General features: G+C 41.7%; 1 protein-coding gene across 2 annotated transcripts in view; it reads right to left on the bottom strand.

Moving 5' to 3' along the window:
- Positions 1 to 20,531, bottom strand: part of nfatc3a (nuclear factor of activated T cells 3a) — a 55,580-nt gene extending 35,049 nt beyond the window's left edge. Inside the window, exons 1-3 of one of the 2 annotated variants that reach the window (XM_068730220.1) lie at positions 19,669 to 19,745; positions 14,283 to 14,366; positions 2,327 to 3,509 (exon numbers count right to left, since the gene is read on the bottom strand). In XM_068730220.1, coding sequence (XP_068586321.1) covers positions 2,327 to 3,509; positions 14,283 to 14,366; positions 19,669 to 19,678 — 1,277 coding nt within the window. In that variant the 5' untranslated portion in view covers positions 19,679 to 19,745. Of the gene's footprint in view, positions 1 to 2,326; positions 3,510 to 14,282; positions 14,367 to 19,668; positions 19,746 to 19,951 lie in introns of those variants that run through there. The other variant, XM_068730221.1, reaches the window with a different exon arrangement.
- Between the last annotated feature and the right edge of the window lie 3,043 nt (positions 20,532 to 23,574).

The raw sequence follows: 23,574 nt of genomic DNA, 5'->3' as shown, positions 1-23,574 counted from the left end.
GCACTGGATCCAAAAGAAGAGACTGCATTTTGGAATGAAAGGGGCATGTGTCTGACATTTTGTGGAGGTTTTTGAGCAGCTTAAATGCAGCCTTGTGGTTGAAAATCTAACTGAGCTACATTCTACAGATGTGACACACGGATGACATGGAAATGTCATCTAAAACCACTTCAGCTTGTAACTTGTTACATAAAGACTAACTGGCCAGGTTGAGCAAATCACATGAGATTATATACACACAATATACCACCAATAGTTGTCATGATTGTTGACATCATTGCTTTAAAACCACCGTATGGTGAACTATTCTGAGTAACTGTGATGGTGAATGTGTCGTCTGTTTTCTACTGACAGCGGCTCCATCTCAGATCTAACTCGGGTGTATCAGAGGCATCCTAACCCTTGGTTTTCCTCCCGACAGCCATGACATAACCGCCCAGGAAGTGCGGGTTTGCATGGCTGCCACGGTAACAGGAGTAGAGGGAGGACAGAGGAAATATGAGCTTTGGGGCAAAGCGGAGCAGAAGCGGCGGCCTTATGTCCTCACACAGAGCGTAACCTTTCTCAAATGACTATGGCGTGGTGTCGGGGCTCCCGGCCTAATCACAGTCCCACAACTCATCCTGTCTCCTTCATAGCATCCTTATAGCATTCTTTCCATTTGATGATTTAGGGAATCTTGCATCTACACATGATTGTGAGGCCCAGTCACATATGAAGTCATGAAATGACACCTTGTGAACAGATTATCTTGCAATTGATACTTAACCATAAATATGTCATGCATAACAATGCAGGGTTATATTCATTTCTTACATCAAAAGCCCATTACAACTATTTCCTTTGTTTTTATTTCTGTCTCTCCTGCCTTTAAGGTCCAAACCCAAAAAAATACAGCAAATTAGTGAAACCAGTGGTTAGTTGGTCACTTGCTAGACTATTTCCTTGCAGATGGTCATGCTGGCCTTTTGTTGAAATAAAGCTTTTGGCAGTAAACACATAAGAGTGCCATTAATATCTCATTGCAGACAGCTCAGGGAGAAAGGACTGAGAATAGACTCAGAAGTAAGCGTCTGAACACCTCACCAGACAGACAACTCAACAGGCACCTGACTCTACAGTAATGTTATTCTGTCGCTGTCTTAGCCGTGACTTCAGGAAATGTCACTAACAAGGGCAAGGATGCACATATCAAACAGTGACTCATCATAAAGCTGACCCTGTTACCCTGGCATGTTATTGTCTGGAGAGTGTTAGGTCTATGTGAGCAAGCATTTCTGTTATGTCTATGCACGTGTTTGTGTGTGTATGTGTGTGTGTGTGTGTGTGTGTGTGTGTGTGTGTGTGTGTGTGTGTGTGTGTGTGTGTGTGTGTGTGTGTCGTGGCCCCTTTGCCATATGTGCCCTGTGCTGATTTACAGTGCTAGGGGCCAGTGCACACAAACAAGGCCATGTCTTCATCTGCTGCACACATTGGAGAACAGACAGCAGACTCCTCTCCTAAGAAAACTCCAATATGAGTTTCATTAATGTGGAGCTTGTGACTTGCTGTGTGTGTGCGTGTGTATGTGTGTATGTGCTTGAAGGAGTCAGTAGTGTGCCCTCCGTGTTCCTCACTAATAAACTTGTATTACTATACAATGTTTCTAAGTCAGATTTATACTGCTGATACAAAGCTCAAAGTTCCCTTGTTACTGAACATTGATCCATCAACAAGCCTTTTAGTCATCTAACAGGCTATTTAATGCTCCTTTACTGCCCTGCAATGTTTTCACTCCTCTCCCACATCAAAAAGGGTTTTCAATCTTTATGACACCTCACATCACTCTATAAAAACATTTACCACTGAGGTCTACAGTATTGTTTAGCCTTGCCCTAGTAATTGCTTTTAAGATTGAAGACAATTGCTGTTTTGCCGAGCGGTGATTGCATTCATATTTCACCAAAATGACAGACACAGAGGCAGTTATCAGCACACCACCTCCCGTTTTTGGCTATAAGTAAAAAATCTTTTCAAGTTTAAGGATGTTATGCATCAAGAATCTATTCCACACTACTATTGCTGTCACTACTGTTACCAAGTCTTTCTCAAATACAAACAGGAAGTAGAAAAGAACAAATGGATTGCAACAGAAAGTTCTTTTTAACCAGTTGAGAAAGTCCTCGCTGACATTTGAACAGATACAAATGTTTTCCAGTCACTTCCTCTCCATCGACTCCTCTACATCTGCATGAATATTTTTGCTTAAACTAGATTAGGTGACTGCATCTATGAGATTAGAGTCAAAATCTTCCACTGTTATTCTCCTCAACATCAGCAAATTTACCTGAATATAGGTGTATGACCAGGTTTGGGTTTATTCCATGAGAAGTGAGAGGGCACCGAGAGGAACTGTTCCCCGGGGCCGTCTTTCTTCAGGCTGTGCAAGCCGTCGTCTGAAGGAGAGTCTAGATTAGGAGACATATTTCCCTGGTCATCCAGCCCCAGCTCCCCTTTCCCCGTTTGCATAGACGTTCTGTCTTGTGAGGTCTTCCTCGTCTTGGATGGGATGTCTGCCTCGGACGGGCAACACTGGAAGGGTGACATGCCCACAGAAGGACTGCCAACCCAGGTGTCCTCTGTCACGCTGCCCCTGGGTGACGGTCCGGGTGTGGGTGTGGGTGAGTGATGGGGAGACAGCGAGCCAGGGTAGCAGATGTCGGCGCTGGAGTGGCGCCTCTTGCCGCAGGGTGAGGTGGGGCGCGAGGAAGGCCTGGAAGGCGGCCGCGGGCTCAGCCAATTTTCGTCGGTGACACTGGTGCGTGGCGAGTGACAGGGGGACTGTCGGGGCGACAGGCTGATGGAGTGAGAGTGGTGCACAAAGGCGGGGTGCTGGTGCTGCCAGTGGGGCTGCTCCTCTAGAACCCCGCCACTGGTTTGAGGGGAGACGCAGCCCGGGGAGGTGAGAGGGGAGCCCAGGGTGAAGCGAGCGGCCGCTTCATTTAGCTCGGAGTCAACGTCGTCGTAGACGTGCGAGAAGGATTCACAGGAGGAGGCATCAGAGAACCAGCTCCTGGAGGAGAGGCTGCTGCACGGACTGGGGCTGAGCGAAGAGTCCCGGTACGCGTGGTCCAGGGGCAAGTAAAGGTGGTCTCTGGACAGGGGCCTGTCGCCGTGGTAGTCCCCATCGGGACCATTGGCCCTCAGATCCTCCTCATTGGCATCCATCTCCTGCTGGCAGCTGGGGGAGATGGAAGTGATCTGGATACTGGGGCACTCAAAGGCCTTCGGTGCCTCCACGGGAGCAGAGGGCAGCAGAGGGGAGGTGCCGTACTTGGAGTTCTGCGCCCCATAGCTCGGAGGCTCGGGTCCTGGTTTGTGCGAGTAAAGGCGCTGGGAATTGCTGATGATCTGGGAGTGGGACTGCATGCCATGGCGAGGCAGGCCGACAGACTGGTGGTTGGTGACCATAGACTGGGGCTGGCCCACGTTTAGGATGTAAAATGACGTGTTGTCATCGGGCTCCAGGTCTAGGAGAAGAAAACAAAAGGGACGATTAAGAAACAGCAATCTGGAGGTTATTTTCTGCTGTTACTTTTTCTTTAATGTTCTTAGTTTGACTTCATTGTGTTAATGAAAAAGTACAATCCAAATTACTCTAGGCAGCAACATCCAGAGCAAATCTCCATACTTTGGATTAAAATAAAACAGAGTTTAGAGTTTAAGGACTACACCTTAGTTGTGTCACAGCTCCTAAAGCCACATTCTAGGGATAGCTACCTATAGGGCTGTAGTGGTACAGCTAAGGTTGTGTTTATCACACAAAAGCACTAGTAGGCATATAGTTGATACATGTGCATCTATCCAACCCTTTAATCATCCTGATCACAGTTTAAATCAGTATGGCAGAGAGGAATAGACAGTGTAAAAACATAATAATGAGGCAATTTTCATCCAAGATTAGAGTTTCTGCTGACAATAAAAGCGTATTTGAGCATATTTGTATATTACTGTTTGGGTTGCTGTGTATTTGTGCCTTGGGACTCCTGAAGCACAACACAGTGGTCTGAAATTTCCTCCAGGCCTGTTATACTTTGTCTTAAAAATGGATAAGACTAGAAGATGCAATTGGTCATTATTGTAAAGTCAACCTGCTGCTACTACAGTCCACCTACGAGTAATGTATTCATCCTCACCGGGACCGCGCTTGAGTCCAAACTATTTGATCGCAGACCCATATACGGTTGCGCCCTGAGTTTGCGAATGAGCCCAGTTTCAGGAAATTAGAGGCCAGAGTGTTGCTGGGTAGCAGGCAGTCATACAGGCATTGTTCCAAGAGGGATAACCAATGAACAGCACTACTCAGGAAACAAATTCACACAACGGTGCGTGCTGTCCGCTGTCATCACAGCTAGCGCCGGCAGGCTATTTATACCAAAGGTCAACACACACACACACACACACACACACACCCACACCCACGCACACAAACAAATAGACAAGAGACCAGTGTCCGCATTGGCACTACTCTGTTAGTGGTTATTGATAAACCTACACTGGATACGCTCTGCTGCTCTCACTGGGAGTAACCCAATGTTTGGCATGGGAAACTTCACTGCACTTGTACATTAGAAACGCTTAGGGAATTATATATATATAACATATATAACATACATATATAACATATTTTAACCCACAACATGTAACCCATTTTGAATAGAAACTAAGCTTAAAAATAAAAAAGTGTCATGTAACATCAGGCTTCCTGTCTTGTCTTGTCTTTGGCCTTTAAACTATGATGAATACAACTTCTGCTTAGCAAAAAAAAAAAGAAGAAATGATTAATTCAGAAAATTGCAAAATGACCATGTTAAAATTATAGGCCAATGAGATTGAGCATGTATTAAACGATGAGCTAAGCTAAAACCACATTGTAGCCTGCACAGGAGATGATTGTGAAATCATTACACTTCCCTATATTCCTTAAATGTACCTACCTGCCGCAATAGACCACATTTTACATTTGAAAACTAGAACAAAGTAAGATAAATGGGCTATAGCTTGGTGGTAAGTTCTTTTAAGTTGCCTTATTTGTGTCCTCTGACTGTAAATGATAACCATAATACCAGTAATATGAAAGCTTTGTAAAAATCTGATATTACAGATGGTCTCAAAGACGTTTGTAAAAAGGTTTTTGCTTTCTGTCCTCTTCTCCTCTCTATCCAACAGCAGCAACAGAGGCAGTGGCAGCGAGCTTTATTTATAGCTGCTCAGTTTGGAGCTGGCGCTGCCTGTCTGTCACAAGACCCGGCAACGGATCCTCTGACCACAACATCTGACTGACTGACGAGCAGAAAGAGGACGAGAGTCGACAGGAAGAGAAAGAAGTGTGATAGCCTGAAGTGGGAAATAACACGAGGAGAGTGTCCCTGTTTCTTTCTATAAAACATAGAATTACAATAAAGATAAATCACAATTAAAAGCATTTTTTAAACAATTTGTCAAAGAAGGACAACAACTAACACGTACACATTGCATTCATTCTCCCTTCTAAAAGCCTCTATTCTAGAGACTTATTTACAAAGACATGAATATCTCTGCAGTAAAGTAGAGATAAGACATACATTGTCATTTGCTAAAAGAACTCTGAATAGGCTTTTCTGGGTTGCTGCTTAGCTAAAACACAACTTGACGAGCTTGTTTTAGCTCTGGAGAATCACATTAAAAAGAAATTGAATACAGATAATCCAGGGCAGGTCAGTACCAGGTGCTGTTGATTAGGTACTAATTAGAGACTAATTACAAGCCAATTAAAGTTGCAACAAAATTTTCCCTGAACTTTGGTAAATCTGGAAGTGTGTTTTTAGATTTTCCTTTTTGTGAGGATTTATGCATTGCATTGTTTTGTTCATGAAGCTTACTCTGAGGGTAAGTTTGTTCATTACAACTGAATATTAGGAATAAAATTGTCACATTTAAAAGATAAGACAAAACACAATTCACAATTTGCTTCATCTACAATTCCCTGCACAAGTAATGACAAATTCAATTCATATGCTTTGGCAATTTGAACTTCACCCAAAGCTTACAAGTACTTCAACGACTGATGCAAGTTTCATTAGGGCTGAAATAACCAACTAAGCAACGATCTATTTAGAACTTCTTACTGTACGAAGAAAAAACTAAACGAAAAGTTGCAGTTGCTGGATCAGGTAAGTTATGAAATGTGCTATAAAGAGCAGCAGTCACTAGAAACTAACTTAAAAGCTGGGCATTGATGGTTCATGTTCCGACACTGTGCTTTGTATTTTGTAGCCTGTGGTCACAGATAACAACCTGTTTAGTGTAAACTACTGCGAAGAAGGCAATGTTGTTACTGCCATGTCTGTTGTGTACTTCCAGTAGCAATGGCAATCATCAAGTATATAGCATCATGTTATAACTATGTTTGGATAAAATGTATGATACATGTTAAACACATTACGGTGTGGGAGAGTCTTGGTCTTTGTATGAGTTATCTGACTTGGCCCAGTGATTGTAATGAGAGCAGTCTGCTTCTCTGTCTCCTCAGATAACAGATTAGAAATCCCTCTGCTGAGTTCATTTAACATACTGAGTGCAAATTCTTATTTGGTGAGTGCAGAAAGAATCCATCTGCTTTTCTATTTTTGCATCCTATACACTATGAAGAGAGGTAAGTAGCTGCACAGATAAGGGTCAGACAGGGGACGACCATGTTACCTGGCTCACAGCCCTCTCCCTTCCCTGAGATAAGATTAGCCTGCTACCTAAAACCTTCCAGTGAGAGGAACGAGGTGGGAACCCCCCCAGTCAGAGCAAAACACCAGTCACCTTAGGACAGGAGGTCAGAGAGGAGTAGTGGTATTGTGTGTTTTTTATCAAAGGCCTTGGTTGCAAAGCCCCCACAATGTTCCTGTAAGCCTCCTCAGGTATCCATACATCAGACAGCCAATCTGGTTAAATAAAGATCTGTAAGAGGCTTTGCTGTACCAAAGATAATAATAGCTCCGCCTCACTGGGAGATGTTTCAGTGGAGTCCGCGTCTTTGTGGATGTTTGTGACGCTCCACAAAAGAACGCCGTGTTCTCGCGCTAACCACAGGGGAACGGTTCGGGACCCACTGGAGACGGTGGCGTCCACGTTGCCTCCTTGACACAACAAGCCTCTGGGTGACCGTCACACTGCCTGGGGATTCTCATTTCGGGGGGATAATCCGCAGAGACTTTGTTTCCTCTCTCCTCCTACTCTCACTACACACAGAGTGTGTCAGGGTCCTGTGACCGGCGGTGACACAAAGGCCCACATTCTGAGAAAGTACTACTGAGGGAGAGAAGGATTTATCCCTCCCAGAGAAGATGACGAGCTCATTGGTTACTGCCGGCGCGCCCGCGATCTTTCTGTCTACCTCTCTTTATGAGAACATGTGCATGGGTATAAAAGTGTGGGTGGTGTTTCAATGTGTGTATGCTCCTCTGTGCCTGTGGTTGTGCCTCTGTGCCTTCCTGTGTCTTTTTCACATTTGCTGTTTGGGTATATGTGAGTGTACCCTTGTGTGTGTGTGTGTGTGTGTGTGTGTGTGTGTGTGTGTGTGTGTGTGTGTGTGTGTGTGAGTGTTTGTGTGCATATGTATGTGCGCACACCCCAACACATATTACGGTCTTATGTTACCCACTAGCCCCAACAGCATGTGTTGCTGGAGCTGGAGGGTAACCTTAGTCAGGGTTCCCTTTGTGGTGGGCGAGCAGGTTGATTAGAGCCGGCTCTGCTTACATCCGCGGCACAGAGGGCTTTGTGTTCAGCCCGGTCTCCTCTTTCAGCCGGCCTCAAGAGCTGCTGACCAACAGACCAGAGCACAAGTGTGCCAACACGTCACGTACAGTATGGTCAGGGGTGCACCGATCCAACTTTTTCTTTCACATTTAAATCACGCATACTTCACCGCGTGGAGATGAAGCTCTAACGTAAGTTCAGTGAGGAAGATTACACTTTTTGCACGCCTAGGCCTGTCGTCTGTTTCTCGTACATCTCTGCCAGTCACTCCTCTTTACGCATGCTCACTCACTATTTCCTTGCTGTCATCGTTTTGGGGCTGTCAATCATGATATCAGCTGTTCTGATCAGCTGGTCTCTTCTATTCAATACAAATACATCATTAGCCTTTCATCTTGCTGCCGTCTCCTTTTAAATATGATTGTTTCTCCACCTCTACTACGTTCATGTTGCTGTTACGCACTGCTCCACCTCGCCTTCATCAACTCATCATTCTATCAGCTTCATCAGCAGGACTCCACAGGGAGATTTATCTTGTAGATGTTTATAATAAACAATTATCTTCTTTTTTCATCTTGATTTAACTTATTTGGGCTGATTTGTATGTACCTTAAAACCACAGCAAGGATTGCTGAGTCAGTGGCCCGTTGTGACTTAATGAAACTGTAAGAGAAATCATGAAATTGATGGAGGGTGTATACCTTGATACATTAAATCATTTATAATTCAACAATAACCCCTTTTCAAGCACAAGATGTCTTAAAAACCTTTTTTAATTTTTTTATTGCGGTTGATATAGATATTTGCAGTGATTCCCAGCAGAGCTCACAAAAGCAAATTTAATTCCTTCCTCCTTGAGTTTTCCAAGAACTGCAGCTGGCTCGTTGCCTACGCTTCTAAACACAGAGCCTGTGACGCACATGCACACACGTATCGTAAGGACTACACCTGTGGCTGTAAACCTTGCTGACTGGGTCTGTGCCAAACCTTCTAATGATCCCCGTACACTATGTGTAGGTGGTTTGGGTCAGTGCACAAAAAGTGAGAGTGAACTAGAGAGAAATCCAAAAGAGGCAGGCTGGATTTATCTAGAGTTATGAGGCACATCGGACATATAGAGTAGAATCCTGAGGTACGGGTCTCGGTCTAACCCGACATCTCCAGAGCTTTGTTCCTGTCTTATCCTAATGTTATGTTAGGGTTACATCAAAAAGCCTTCCTGTGCCGTCACAGCAGACTCAGCAGCCAGCAAAGGCTTAACAATGGCAGCCTAAGCCAATGTTAACATATGCCGGCAGCTAAATTAAGCTCCTAATTAACAATCTCATGCCGAGATAACATTATGGGATAAACATAGAGTGCCAAGTAGCCACCTGAACTAAATACCCGCCAACGCACGAAGATCCCTTTCAAACACATCACTAATTGTCATTAGAGCACATCAAATGTGGTACTATATATATATATATATATATATATATATATATACACACATCAGGAAAGATTAGTACTTATATTTTGATCCTAAAAATGAGCTATATTCGAATGGCATTTATACTTTACAAACTAGTAAAACACAAGTTTTAAAAGAAGTGAAACAACATAAAATGAATAATAAATAGGATTCAGTAAAATGCCTTAAGATGAGAATTATATTTCAGCACAGATTTAGAAGAGGACCCTGACTGTGAATGCCTGAGATCCTCACACATGGAGTTCACTGCCCGGGGGTCTGAACACCAAAGATGAATGAAAAATGCGGTTAGGAAACTTCCTGTAAGGGCAAGTCTTAAGTAACAAAGCTATAATTGCTAAGAGGTAGGACTAGTAATTCAAACAGGAATCATTAGAGTAAAGAAAATTCTCAGACATCCAGCACTTAATTAAAATAAGACAAACACCAGATAATGCAGAACGTTTCTGTAACGTAAGTTTTTATCTAGGCGTACAGCTAAATGTCGACAGAAATGAAACTCAAGTGTGTCTTTAAATTATATGTCAGGATCACACGGCACGTATTTGACAGATATGTCCAAAACCAAACTAGAGCCACATCCCTGACGGCAGCAAAGCTTTCCATAAGGTTGATCAAAATTAGGGCTGCCCCCTCTTAGTCGACTAATCTTTCAGTTTCATCTTAGTCGACTAAGAGCTATTCAGTCGATTAGTCATTTTATGAGAGAATGACTTACTTCCAAGAAATTTACGAGCACTTCTCTGGTAAACACACGTTTTAAAGTGGTGCTTCTGTGTGATACTTTGTGGAGAAACTCAGTTGTACGGATCTGTCGATTAAATTAACTGATCGATTAGTCGAGAGAGTTGACTAACAAGAATTTCTTTGGTCGAGGACAGCCCCAACTAAAATGCTATAAAACCAGATCGCCCAAATATTGATCTAGTATTTCTCATAATAGTTTCACTGATGAATCTAGCGTTTACAGGCCCAGTAAAACAACTCCTACTTGTTGTATCCGTGAGTGTGTTTACATCCATCGAACAAAGCTGGCTTTTTGAAAGTAACCCCGTTTCTTAACTGTCAAGAAACCTGGTTTGGGAAAAAACAATAACGTGTATGCTTAACTGGGTTTCTACGTTTTTCTGCGCATGCATTTGCATGACGAAGCCCAGGACAAGGATTCTTACTTGAACCCGATATGCTTCTAGTTCACACCCTTATTTCTAAGAGCGTAGCTCAAATATATAGTAGGTAGGGCAAACATCGGGTTGCTGACCAGTTGCATGTAAAAGGGAAATGGACGGACTTGTACTTGTGTCGCACTTTTCTAGTCCTGCGACCACTCAAAGCGCTTTATCACTTCATGTCATTCACCCGTTCACACAATGACGGTACAGCCGATGGGAGCAATTTGGGGTTAAGTGTCTTGCACAAGGACACATTGACGTGGACTAGCGGAGCCGGGAATAGAACCGCACCGAAAGGATGACCCGCTCTTTCACTGAGCCACAGTTGCCATGTAAACACAGATTTTGGAGTAACTAGGTCTAAATGCACGCTGTAAACCTCCCCAAAAGTTCTCTTAATAACCTGGTTTCATCTGTGCATTTAAACAACAACATCTCAGGTGGTTCATTGATTTTCAGTGGAGCAGGAGAGCTACAGCGCATTAAATTATTGGCTTGAAGGCGAACACGAGCTGCTTGATGGCCTGCAATAACCCGGAGCAGATAACATCAGAGGCTGCTGCTAGCAGGGGTGACATTTAAACAATCTGTCAGGGCTGACTGTGCATGTGCCTGAAAAGAAAGTCAGGACTGGGGGAGGGAGAGACGGAGCGAGGGAGAGGGACATACAGGGAAACAGAGAGAAAACGAAAGACACAGAAGGTGTTTGAGAGAGGAATACAGAGCGGTGAGAGACAAGAGAGAGAGAGAGGACTTAGTAGTGAGACTACAGTATATACACACAGCTGATAAATGCACAAGTGTGTCAACCAATATCCTCCAACCAAGTCCATAACAAATCATACAGATTATTATACTATATACTGTATATACTATGTTCCTGGAGTATCCCAGCATCAACAAATAAGTGTGTATAGAACAGATTGTTTTAAATGTACCTGTACACCTTTCCTAATCTCCGCATGTCAACAATGGCTACCCCCGACCTCCTGGCCTTGACCCACCTTCACAAAGATTGATTAAACAACTGTACCAACAGAACACACTTCACATCCTGTGTGGCTTGAGCAGCACGGGGGATGGATGGTGACGATGTGGGGAGGTGGTAAAAAAGAAACGCAGTGTCCTCAAGTAAAGGGTCCATCTGCTCCGCTAGTAACAGTCCTGCTGCTCTTTATCATGCTTGTAATCAGGCGACCACAACAGAAACAAACTAACAGGAAACGATAAAGGAAAAAAAACCAGGAAGACAGCAATTTCCCCCCAAAAAACATAAATGGAAGTGAGAAATTTCCTTCCTTTACATCTTGTTCACAGCTCTGCAAGTTCATACATATTGGCTCAAAACAAGTTGACAACAATATCTTTACCATCGAGGCCCAATTCATGTGTTACACTCTTGTGTAGTGCATGAAGTGATCAACAGTTCATATTGTTAGAACCTCTATCCACAATTAGTGTGCCCTTTCCGCCCAGCTGTCAAAGTCCACATGGTCCACATTCCAATGTTGACCCATGTAGTAGGGTCCACTCAAACACAGGGGCCCCAACTGAAGTGTGTCCCATCATCCCCTTGATAATCTAACTAATGCCTCACAACTGAAGTTACTTAATTTCAATATTTTCTTGTGTATCCCATCTGAATTTCCCCGCACCGGGCAATGCAACAGTCGCTGTTTCTTGTTAACTCGGGACAAGAAAAAGCAGCATGGGGTAGAGGTGCCAATCCTAAGCATTAGCCGCATTGAGAGGTAGCCTAAATTAAAATAGGATTCAAACCCAAGCTAATCCCTGCGTAGCAAGCCATGCCTTATAGTAAAAAGGAGAGTGAGAGAGAACGAAAAAAAAAAGAAAACCAGATGCAGGAGTTCAACAGCTTTCTCTCTGGTGTAATGCAGCCTCTGACATGTTGATACAGCGCAGCCAGCGGTAGCTTCAGTTACACTAAATTTAAACTAGACAGATACCACACATAGTTACTCATGCCTCGCCCCGGGAAACAAACGTCTCATTCATCACACTGGGTGCTGGGACCCCTTCGGTTCAGCCGGGTTAGGGGGCACCCACATAGTGATCCGGCCCCCACATGTGGACCTCGTGCATGACTGTCTGACCTATGACCTCTCTGTCTTTTACATTTTCATGAAGGTATTAGAGCCTGTAGGTTCATACACTCGCTTGTTCCTGATAATAATAAAGCCCTCAATCTGAAACTCGTGTAACTGTCAAACTCCACTCTCCTAGCTGTGCTGGTATGTTTTCCTCTCTTCTTTTATTTTCCATTTGAACGTTTTTTTTGGATATAATTTGTGGGGACATTGCTATAATAACTATACCTATGCATACCAACAAGCATGTCCTACAGTACGTGTCTGATATGTCGAATATCAACAAGCTTCATAATTAAGATGACAAAAAAAGAGACCCAAGCTTACTGCACATCGGGAGTCAAGTGTAGTGAATACATTAAATAATATTTCAAATTTTAACCAGAGATGGAACGATGGAACAATGGAACGAAATTTAAACTTTAGACTGGAGACCGCTTACCAAATGCCCATATGTGTATGTACTTATTTTAGGGCAGATGTAATAAAATAAAACATAGCTTCAGGACAGCCTGTACTCTGAATGACAGCTGCTTGTATGAGTAGCGGCTCCAACCCCTCAACATAAAAGTCCAAACAAACAAACACACACACACACACACACACACAAACACACCTGGCTAGAGTCCGGGAGTGCCGACACACACTCACCTGGCGATGTAGCGCACAGCATTCTTCCACTCCTCTCCCCGGTGAGATCGCAAAGTGCTCGAGCAGTAAAACCTTGAAGGCTGCAAACGTGCTGGGACGAGAGGGGTTCTCCTGAGCTAAATAGAAACGAGTCACTAGAACCTGCCGCCTGCCCTCTGCCACTCTCTCTGGGAGCTCAAAATAGTCCACCATGAGAGCGATGTAATTTCAGTCTTTCCCACGACAAGGACTGAGAGGACCGCGCTCTTGGTTCAGAGAAGCAGAGCAATGACAACAACATAAGACAAGGGCAACATTTCTTTCTCCGCTAGCTGCTCTCAGCTCGATCCTTGACATGTCTTCATTTCTAAACACAACAAAGACAATCCTACAGGTACAAGAAACATTGATGCATGTCAACGGAACACAATCAGACCTGACTAAGTCACTAAGTGGCTGTGGTGACTGCCGGCATCTGGAGATTTCATTAGCCTAGATCAGTCTCTCTGATGTCACTGGTGGTCTCTTTCACATCCTGAGAAAGCAGTGAGGGAAGAGAGGAGCCTCAGTCGTCCTGGTGGTGGGTCTACAATGTTCTGTGCTGGTACGGGGGTAACCGAAAAACCACAACAAAAAGCAAGGACTACAAAGTAAATATATATATGGATTACATAGAAAGAGAAAAAAGAAAGATCTCGACAAACAGAGCTGTTCATCTTCCCTTTACCAGCAGCTGGAGAGCGGTGTGCCCCCTCTCCTTTGGTTCCACCCGGCCATCTGAACCCCACATGGCATGTCTGGGCAGACAGCCACACACCTCCACTGTGGATCTGCTACTCTGCCACCCATAAAGGGCACTTCTACCCCCCGCCTCATACCACCTCTAACTCCCAGTGAGGCCACCACTTCAGCCACCTGCACACACCCCCCCCCAACACCTCATTTCTACCACTTCACATGAGACACTCGATCACAAATGGAGTAAGTGGTCCTTTAAATACATGTGGCAACATATTGTAAGATGGAAACTAGAGTCAAAAACAGTGATGGGGATATTTGTTCTATAATTAGAATGTACAACCAAATCGAAAAGGTCGATGGAAGTTATTAAAAACATGACTTACATACCTCTTAACCTGTGGTCCACCCTGCCTTTGTTAATCTCTGGGAGGCCGCCTGAGTGTTTTTGTGCTTTCCAACTGCCTAAAATGACTAATTAAAAGAAGAAAACAGCACTGAGGTCAACTATAACAAGAAAAACTGCTGCAGAAAAATGCAGAAAAACAAGAGAACGAGCAATAGTGACGTGTTATTAAAGCAAAATGGAGACATAACACAGTACGTCGCTGCTTTTCATGGTGAACGTTTTTTAACACAGGGAATTTTGAATCGATTTTATTGTTAAATAGTTGTGTAGTAGTTGTCTGTCTAGAAGCGTACCTTTATAGTTAGCTCAGGAATTAGTTTGTTAGTTAGGGGGGGTAACACAAATTTTATTAATCTACAAAACGTCAGAAAATAGTGAGCCATAAAAGTTCTCAGGGCCCAGACTGACATTTTCAAATTGCTCGAACAGGCCAAACTAAGTCAATGCAAAGACATAACTCACAACTGCCCGATTGGACAAGTCTTATAATAAATTGTACTGTTGTCCAACCACTGTACAGCACTTTGGTCAACGTTTGTTGTTTTTGTTGTTGTTCTCTAAAAATAAACTCAATTTGAAACTTGAGCTTCTTGCTCCTTCTCCTCTCTGTTGTGAGTTGCACAGTACCTACTGTGAGCTCGTGAGACGATCACTGAGGGTAAAGAGAGTTTAGCTGAAGCTTAATAAAAAGAACTGCAGAGAAAGTGGACTTCCTGGTTAGTCTGTATCTGTTTTTCTGAGTTTTCCTGAGTTGCTACTTGTTGTCACAGTACACATGAGTCGGGGAACTTGTCCTTTGGCTGTTTGTGGCCATAAGACGAGGGCTAACAAAAAAAAAAGCACTGCACAGTGATTAAAACTGATGAGAATCAGTTCACTTTACTTGTTTCATTTTTCCACTCCTCACGATATTTTGCTACTCCTCTTGTCTTGATTCATAGTTTAGAGCGTTGGGTTATTTAGGCTTGGACTAGAGTTAGATCTTTGTTTAAAGCTAACAATTTAAATATTTTTTAAAACCACTTGCTGCTGCATTTGTTTTAAGAGGTTGGTTAGAAAGAAATTGGTTAGAAGCTGCAGAGTCTTGTATGTAGCAGTTTCGGGGCAATCCTCACACTTCCAGGACAAAGAAGCAAACCTTTTCTTATGTTGCCACTTGGATTACAACATGGCAGATGGGTCAAAAGCACTGAGAAGTTGCTAAGAAGAATTTTTTCTATTCTCTAACTTAAAAAAAAGACAATTGGGTAACACAGGAACTACCTTTATCTGGACCATAAAAAGATAGATAAAAATGTGGAAAATAACATTCAGTGTTAGCGACTCAGCTAACCACATGGTGGTGAGTTGCCATCATTACCATAATGAATTAGTGATGCCTTTAGCTACAAACTAACTAATGGACTTCATACGATGTTTTCATTCACAATGTAGCAAATGGCAAACTAGAGCTGAACCGATTTATGCGACCAATACTGATATTGATATTCTAAATTTTAAAATCCCAATGCCGATATATTGGCTGATACACAAACATAAAACATAAAGAAATATTTTGAAAACCCTGTAATTTGAATTATCAATATATAATTTAGTGAGAAGATATGTACTGAGTGGGACATTTTATAGTTGGTTTTATAGAAATAAACACAATCCTGCAAAATTATTTCTATAATGTTGCATTTGTGTCTTTGACATTTCTGTACTGAATTTTCTTCTTACTTATTGGCCAACATATATGCAGCATATATAACCTCTCTCTCTCTCTCTCTCTCTCTCTCTCTCTCTCTCTCTCTCTCTCTCTCTCTCTCTCTCTCTCTCTCTCTCTCTCTCTATATATATATATATATATATATATCTACGTACATATCACCTGGATCTGAACCATAAATGAAAACAATAACGATGCATCTTTTAAGAGTAAACCTAAATGCTCCCCGGGCGCCTGTCATGGGCAGCCCACTGCTCCCTGGTACAGGGATGGGTCAAATGCAGAGAAAAATTTCCCCCTCAACGGGATAAATATAGTGTAATAAATAAATAAATAAATGTTTTTAGGTCATTTCCTTTACCAAGAAAAAGCAGAATACGCTTTTGATAATCCCTTCGCTGTATTTCAGTGAATTTGAAATGCTCCGATCTCACTTTCTAGTGACACTGATTCACAGAGGGACTTCTTCTTCTTCTATTCAGCTGGCGCTGTACATAATCAGGGGAAAACCCTTACAGTAAGCTTTGCCCAATGCCTCTGAATAGAACAGTGGAATATTTCACCTCAAAGAGAAGGCTGTTTCCTGAGCAACAAGAAAACACTCAGACAGAGAGAGCAAGAAAATGAAGACACAAGACACTCAAAGGAAATGACAAAGAAGAGAGGAACAAAACAGACGGACGGAGAGGCCAGGCGTTATGCTGAACCACACCGTTACACAGAGTTTGAATCCCACTCAAAGACTGGGCTGAAGTGTGATTTTTTATTTTGAGACTTCCCCCCCCCCGTTTCACAACTTCACAGCCCAGTTCAAGCACCATTCAACAATAAGAATCTCAGTGGAGGTTGTTACAAAAACAAGCCCTGACTTGATCCCTGCCTCCAGAGAAGGAGACCAACTCAGTTACTCCGGCTGTGTGATCCTGCATTGCACTCCCGTAATTAATTTGGACAGGCGCCCCCCCCCCCCCCCCCGGGCCAACTCATACAGTCCGGACCAGATTAAAAAACACTTGCACAGTGGAGCTGCTTATATTCCGACACTTATTCCAGCTGCAGCTTTTTTCCCCCTCGTCCCATTTCCAAATCAAACTCTCTTCTCTTTAATCGAAGGAAAAATTGATTTAAGATTGCACAAGCCAAGCCTTGATGGAGTCATTGCTTTTCCCAGAGCTCCATGAAAAGGACACTGAAGAATGTTCCGACAGTCACGGCCCAAAGACAGAAACCAGCAAAGGAGCTGAATTTAGCATATATGCAAAAACAAACACAGATGCCCTGAATCAATTAATTAGTGGGTTCCAATCAGCTCATGGCCTTTGTTGCATCACATGACACTCAGCCTCTAAAAGACTCTTTCACACCAATTATCACAATTTAACTGAATGAACAACCCAAAACAAGTGTCTGTAATGATTTAAGAAACAGGCATAAATTATCAGTCATTCATTGGCCTCAAGTGACTAAAGGGGAAATCTGCCCCTCTCAATCATAATACATATCAACTTAACCTTTTGCATTTCAATAGAGACATTATGCTTAAACAGGACCTGCCAAGTATACTTATCTTATATGTATATCTATGGTCTAAATGACAACACACACTTATGAACCTGTACAAAACAAGTTATCCACATACCAAATATGATCAATAACCTATATCTGAAGTCATTTTGACACCCATAATATAATTTCAAGCAGATTTTATATAATACATAATGCATCCCTACACGTAATAACTTATTTTAACGGGACGTGACTGTTTGTATGTCCAACAATAACGGTATTGTTCGATACTGAACAGAATCTAAAAGCAGCGTGGCAGTTTTTTTTATCCAAACCGAAAACATAAGTTTATTTTTTTATATTTATACCTGCTTGTTCCATCACTTCCCTGCATCTATAATACACTTTGAGTGAGTGAAATATTCAAATCCATGCTAACCCTTTTTATGGTTGGGATGTTTTTGTTTATTAAACAGTCCTAACAAATAAAAACATTCACTTCATAACCCGTTCTTCACAAATGAGGGTGGCTGGACGATATTTCAATAAGATAATTTCGTATTTCAATGGAATCATATCGTGATGAAATCATATTGAGGTATCATGATACACAATTATGTTGTCTGAATTGATAATAACAAGCACATACTAACGCAAATTTCTCAGAAAATCATATTATTTTGCACAGAAGTTCTTAATGTTGTATATTTTGCACTAAAGTTCTTAATTAAATTAATAATTATAATATTAGAATTATAATTCGATTTGTATAATTATTACTATCTTTGAGTTTTGTCCTTTTTGTTAGGCGTTGTCATCTCAGTGGGATAGTTTAGCCTGGAGGAGAGAGAGAGCAGTGTCATGCGGCAAAGATCCTCATAGACTCAAACCCAAACCATCTCATTAAGCATGGCCTCAGATCACTGATCCACCAGGACGACGGACGTTTTAAGGTTTTGGTATTGTCAAATAGTTTGGTAGGTGACGGTGGCTAAGTGGAGAGCAGGGCTGCCTTTCAATCGGCGGTTCGATCCCCGGCTCCCACTAGTCTCATATCAATGTGTCCTTGAGCAAGACACTTAACCCCAAAATTGCTCCCGTAGCTGCGTCTACGGTATATATACCGTAGATACTGAATTGTAAGTCGCATTGGATAAAAGCGTCTGCTAAATGACTGTAATGTAATGTAATGTAATGTAGTTTGACGCACTTTGAATCACAGCAATGTACGACTTGTTGATTGAACTTGAAGCACGTCAAGGACAACATATCCTGAGGGTGAGAAAAGATGGTTTACAACAGGTTCAATCACTAACTCAAAGTTGCTTTAAGTGGAAGTTCCTCACTACTAAAGGTGTTAAGCATAATTACAATTACCTGATGATTTTACACATCCCTCTTTTGTTTGTGTCCCTAACATTTGACATCTAGCAATCACAGTGAACAACCCAACATTTCAATGGAAAAGCAACTATTTAAATTCAAGGTTTGTTGTAGTTTTTAGAGTTAAAAGACTGGATTGACTGTTCAGCTAGTGACAAAGTTGACAAACTTTAATAGACTTTTGCGTTAACTAGCTAGACACAATGTTAAAACATTTTACTCCCAGATAACACACCGACTTACCAATGTTAAAATGTATCTTTAATGTCTTGTGTTGGTGTTGGGATGTTTTTATGGTGACACCCATAATAATAAATATACACAAATATATATATATTTAAAAGCCTTAATTGTATTTACACGTTTATTCTTGGAATATTTATATGTTATTTTCTTTTTTTGTCATATTTGGATTCATTCATTTCTGGACCCTGCAGAAACAAGCTGAATAAGAAAAAGTTGTCAACCTGTAATTAATTGTACATAAACACAGCATAGGACAATGTGCTGCTTTTGCTGTGCATAACTCTTAGACATGTCTTTAAATTTACAAATATCAACATAAACAACTACTTATTTCTGAATAAAGGTTTTGACAATACTAGCATGTGATACTTTGAGTATCAGTGACATTGAAAAGGAGCTCTTCCTTCCACCAAGTCAAACTAACTAACGGTTGCAGTCCCGCCACACGGCGTCCACGTTTACAGTCGACAAAGCTATTCATAGTTAATGAGAATATGGCAATAAACTGCACTTGTGCTAACCTGCTAGCATGCCGAGCTAATGACAGCTGGTGTTGTGGACAGTAGCTGGGCGACCACGATAGAGAGCGTGATATTTTAATATCTCCGTTTCTCAAAAAAGAAGAAGAAAAGAAACACTCTTATTAGAGTCGGTTCCTCTTTTACAGGAAGAGCACACACACACAGTACCGAGGCTGCCGGGCTGAATTAAGCCAGCAGTAATATTAGCTTAGGTTAGGTGGGTAACTTCAACGCTATTGTGCCGAAAGTTTACCACCAATACACGGGGGGGAAACTCACTGACCTGCGGGGCCTAGCGGCTGCTGCTGCCCGTCCTCTCCGAAGATCAGTCGGAAGTCCAGCTCCTCATTCCCGGGGCAGTTCGCAGTCGTCATCGGGTTTGACAGCTCGGGTTTTTCACCCCGCCACTCGACCGTCGACCGCTGGAGCAATGTATGCTCTCCCCTAAAATGTCACAACATTTACCGACTGCCACGACGCCGAACTTCAAACTTTTAGTTATTATAACTCATACGCGTTAATGCACGAGCTCCCGTGTTTCCCCCTCTGGTTTTGGACAAATCCAAAATACAGGTCGGTCAGCTCCTCTTCCTCTGGCAGTTAGTGCACTGGCGAAATGTGTGGCTTCAACTTCAGAGAAAGTCGTCTGCCTCCTCCGTCTCCTCTTCTTCCCTCACTGTTTCTCTCTGACAGTCGAGCGTGTAAACAACAAAGAAGCGGCTTTCTCTGCCCGTGTTTAATGTCCGCTATAAAGCTGATGAAGAGTCCGTTTAATTGTCCCGTCCCCCCCCCCCTCTTTTTTTCTCTCTATCTCTCCTTCGGTCTGTCTCTCTATCGCTCTCTCCGGAGCTTCTATCCCAACTTTTACTAACCCCGCGTGACAAGGCTGTTCCAGTGGTGACGTCAGCAGACACAACACAACACGGGCACACACACACACACACACACACACACACACACACACACACACACACACACACACACACACAGCTCCTTAGCTATGGAGTTAATAATCAGTGTATGAAAGACAAGTTACAGGCCTGAAATAGCCTTTGTGATTTTTTGAAGGCTAAATAATATTTATATTTATATGTATATATATTTTAATATCTTTGATAATGTCTTATCACTGTGTTAATAAGCTGTTTTGGCAAAACAAAGTGCACTTACATTTGAACGTGTATAGTGAACCTTTTAACCTTGCAACAACTAGGTCTTACAGCCACTTTGCTCTATTTAATTGGCCCTCCATTTTCTTCCAACCACTCATTAGTAGATTACATCCGATTGCGCCTGGCTCTCAATGTTGCCTCTCTGTGTGGTTCCAATCCAAACCAGGATTGGTAAATCTAATGACATGATGCACTTTCTACCTTTAGATCCCTGCAGCCCGTCAGCCCATTCATTTCTAATCAGCCAATTTGGTCTTATGCTACTGTACTGTAGGGAAGAACAGACATTTTAAACATAGCTTTTTAGATTATTTAGGTTATAATGCAGCCTAAATAGCACATCAATTATGAAAAGAAAAAAAGCCATTGCAAGAAAAAAATGCTGTTTGTGTTCTGAGAGCAAAGAGTTTAAAAACCTGTAGTTATTTGCTACCTTTATCCCTGATTCTACAGGCTTCCGATGGGTGTTTCACACTCAGTTTAAAATATTCTACACTTACTGCCTCCTCAAATGGTAATTTTGCACAGTGTTCTGCACTTGGTGGGACTGAGTGGGTATTTCGTACCAGGACACTACACTAAAATATTGGCCAAAGGTGCAACAAGTTGAGGAGATGTTGTGATCCAACCATTTATAAATCTGTATATGGGCTGTTCCACCCCCTTTAACCTCTGTGGCTCTAACCAAAGCATCAATCTATTCAGGTTAATCTTTATTGGGGTAAGCAACACAGAAGTTGATGCATTCTAAAGCTTTAACGTGTTGCTACTTTGATGACATTCTTGCCTGACAACATTTGTTTTAGTAGCCTAATAAATTATTGTATTGTATTGTAAAAATTGTGATGCCCCCTCCCTGTACTATACACACACACACACACACACACACACACACATACACACACACATGCACACACACATATTTGCGGCTGATCAAGAATATCTGCCTCTGTCAAGCAAGTTTTTATTGTTTCATCAAAGGTTATTGCAACACTGATAAGCAAAGTCATAACATTGTAAGTTTGTATTATGTGTTTTACTGCTGCTATTAATTCTATTATAGATTAATGAAATAAGAATAATATTTTAGGGCTTTTATGATAAACCTGCGATAAAAGCAACAAATGAGTACATATATATTCTTTGTGTAAATATCAAATGAACTTTGTATGTTGTTCAAGCTGAACAGGCACAGTAGAAAGCACCAAAGATCATCACCAGATATCGAGAATCCAAAAAAATTCTGCAAGAGCACATTTTGATGTAAATCAATCCATCCTTGACACAAATTGCATGCACAGCAGACAGCAGCTTCTTTTTTTTCGTACACAGCCACATTGCGTATACCTATGCATGTGGGCGTAAAGAAAAGGCGCTCCGCTCACAAATGCATTTGAAAGCATCAATATCACATTTCCTGTGGTCTTTATTTCCAAGCAAAAGCACAAGGTTTAACCCTTTTATCTTCTTTGCCGCCCTCTGAAGCAATTCTCTCCCAAAATATATATGTATGTTCTTCTTATTGTAGTACTGTAAGGGCTGGTGTCATTGCAATCAAAGTCCCCTTGAGTTCCAAATATACACCAAAGCTGTTGCATTTTTTGCTTCCTTTTTAAACTTTATACAATTTAACAGTATCTTGCCGTTTTAGACAGCACCCAGGTATAAAAGTGTTCTATGAACAGATGTAAAGTTACTTGACTTAAATAAGTAATAAATCAATAATATTGCTTGTTAGGAAACCTAAAAACAACAATAGTAATTATCTTTAAGGACTATACTTTGAGCAACAGTTACTGTCATTTAGTCATACGTGATTATTGCATAAATCAGTAATGTCACACACAAGTACCAACAATTCCAGTCTGTATTCAGTTATACTTTTGAAAGATGTGACTATAATTGTTATAACCAAGGATGCTATGAGATTGACTTTCAATAGCAAAACTAATTTAACTGGGATTATCCTAAAAATGGTGCAATCACATTAAAGATTTAGCTTTTTCAGTTATAATAACCATAGTGCCACATGCATCCACATTAATCTAAACAATTCATAACTCACTGTCTGCATTCAGATTTGTCACAAATATATTCTCATTAAATTATCAGATTATTATTATGTGGCAGTCACGTGATTTGACTGCATTTTCTCAAGTGCAGCAAACGTGTCTCCAGACCCACCTCCAGAGTCTAATTCAGGTTACCGGCGTGTCTTATCTTCGCAGATGACCTTTGAAGGGAGAAGATAAAGAAAACAAATTGTGTGGGAGGCTGTAGATGTGGTTTGTGATATTATGTTCTTGTAGAGAAAGTTATGAAGGGAAAAAAACGGCATCTGCCCCCACACTGGTCCTGTTTGAGAGGTGTCATTCTTTCAAGGATTGGGGTTTGCATACACTGCAGAAATGCAACGCAACACAGGCGTGACATTCATTAAATGTCAACAAATATCAAATTGCATGCAGTCCTGTATCAGAATGTCAGTTGATAAGGAATAGAAGGCTCACTTTGGCTATTACACTGTTTTGTAAAGTATTTTATTTTCAAACATTTGAAAAGTAAAACAAATCTGTATTTTCTGTAAATTATTTGTGTTTTGATGTCTTAATTGATCTGTGATTGACATATATACTACAGTATGTTATGATTAAGCAGCAGAGAGGGTTAGTGAAATATATGATGAATATATTAATGAATAATTAATCTTAGACAAACAATGTGTTTTATTTCT

The sequence above is a fragment of the Cebidichthys violaceus genome, unplaced genomic scaffold (assembly GCF_023349555.1).
Source record: "Cebidichthys violaceus isolate CVI_PGR_0920_01 unplaced genomic scaffold, fCebVio1.0.p SCAF_5, whole genome shotgun sequence".
Taxonomy (NCBI): domain Eukaryota; kingdom Metazoa; phylum Chordata; class Actinopteri; order Perciformes; family Stichaeidae; genus Cebidichthys; species Cebidichthys violaceus.
Note: the sequence above shows the minus strand (reverse complement) of the source record. Positions and strands in the feature narration are given on the sequence as shown.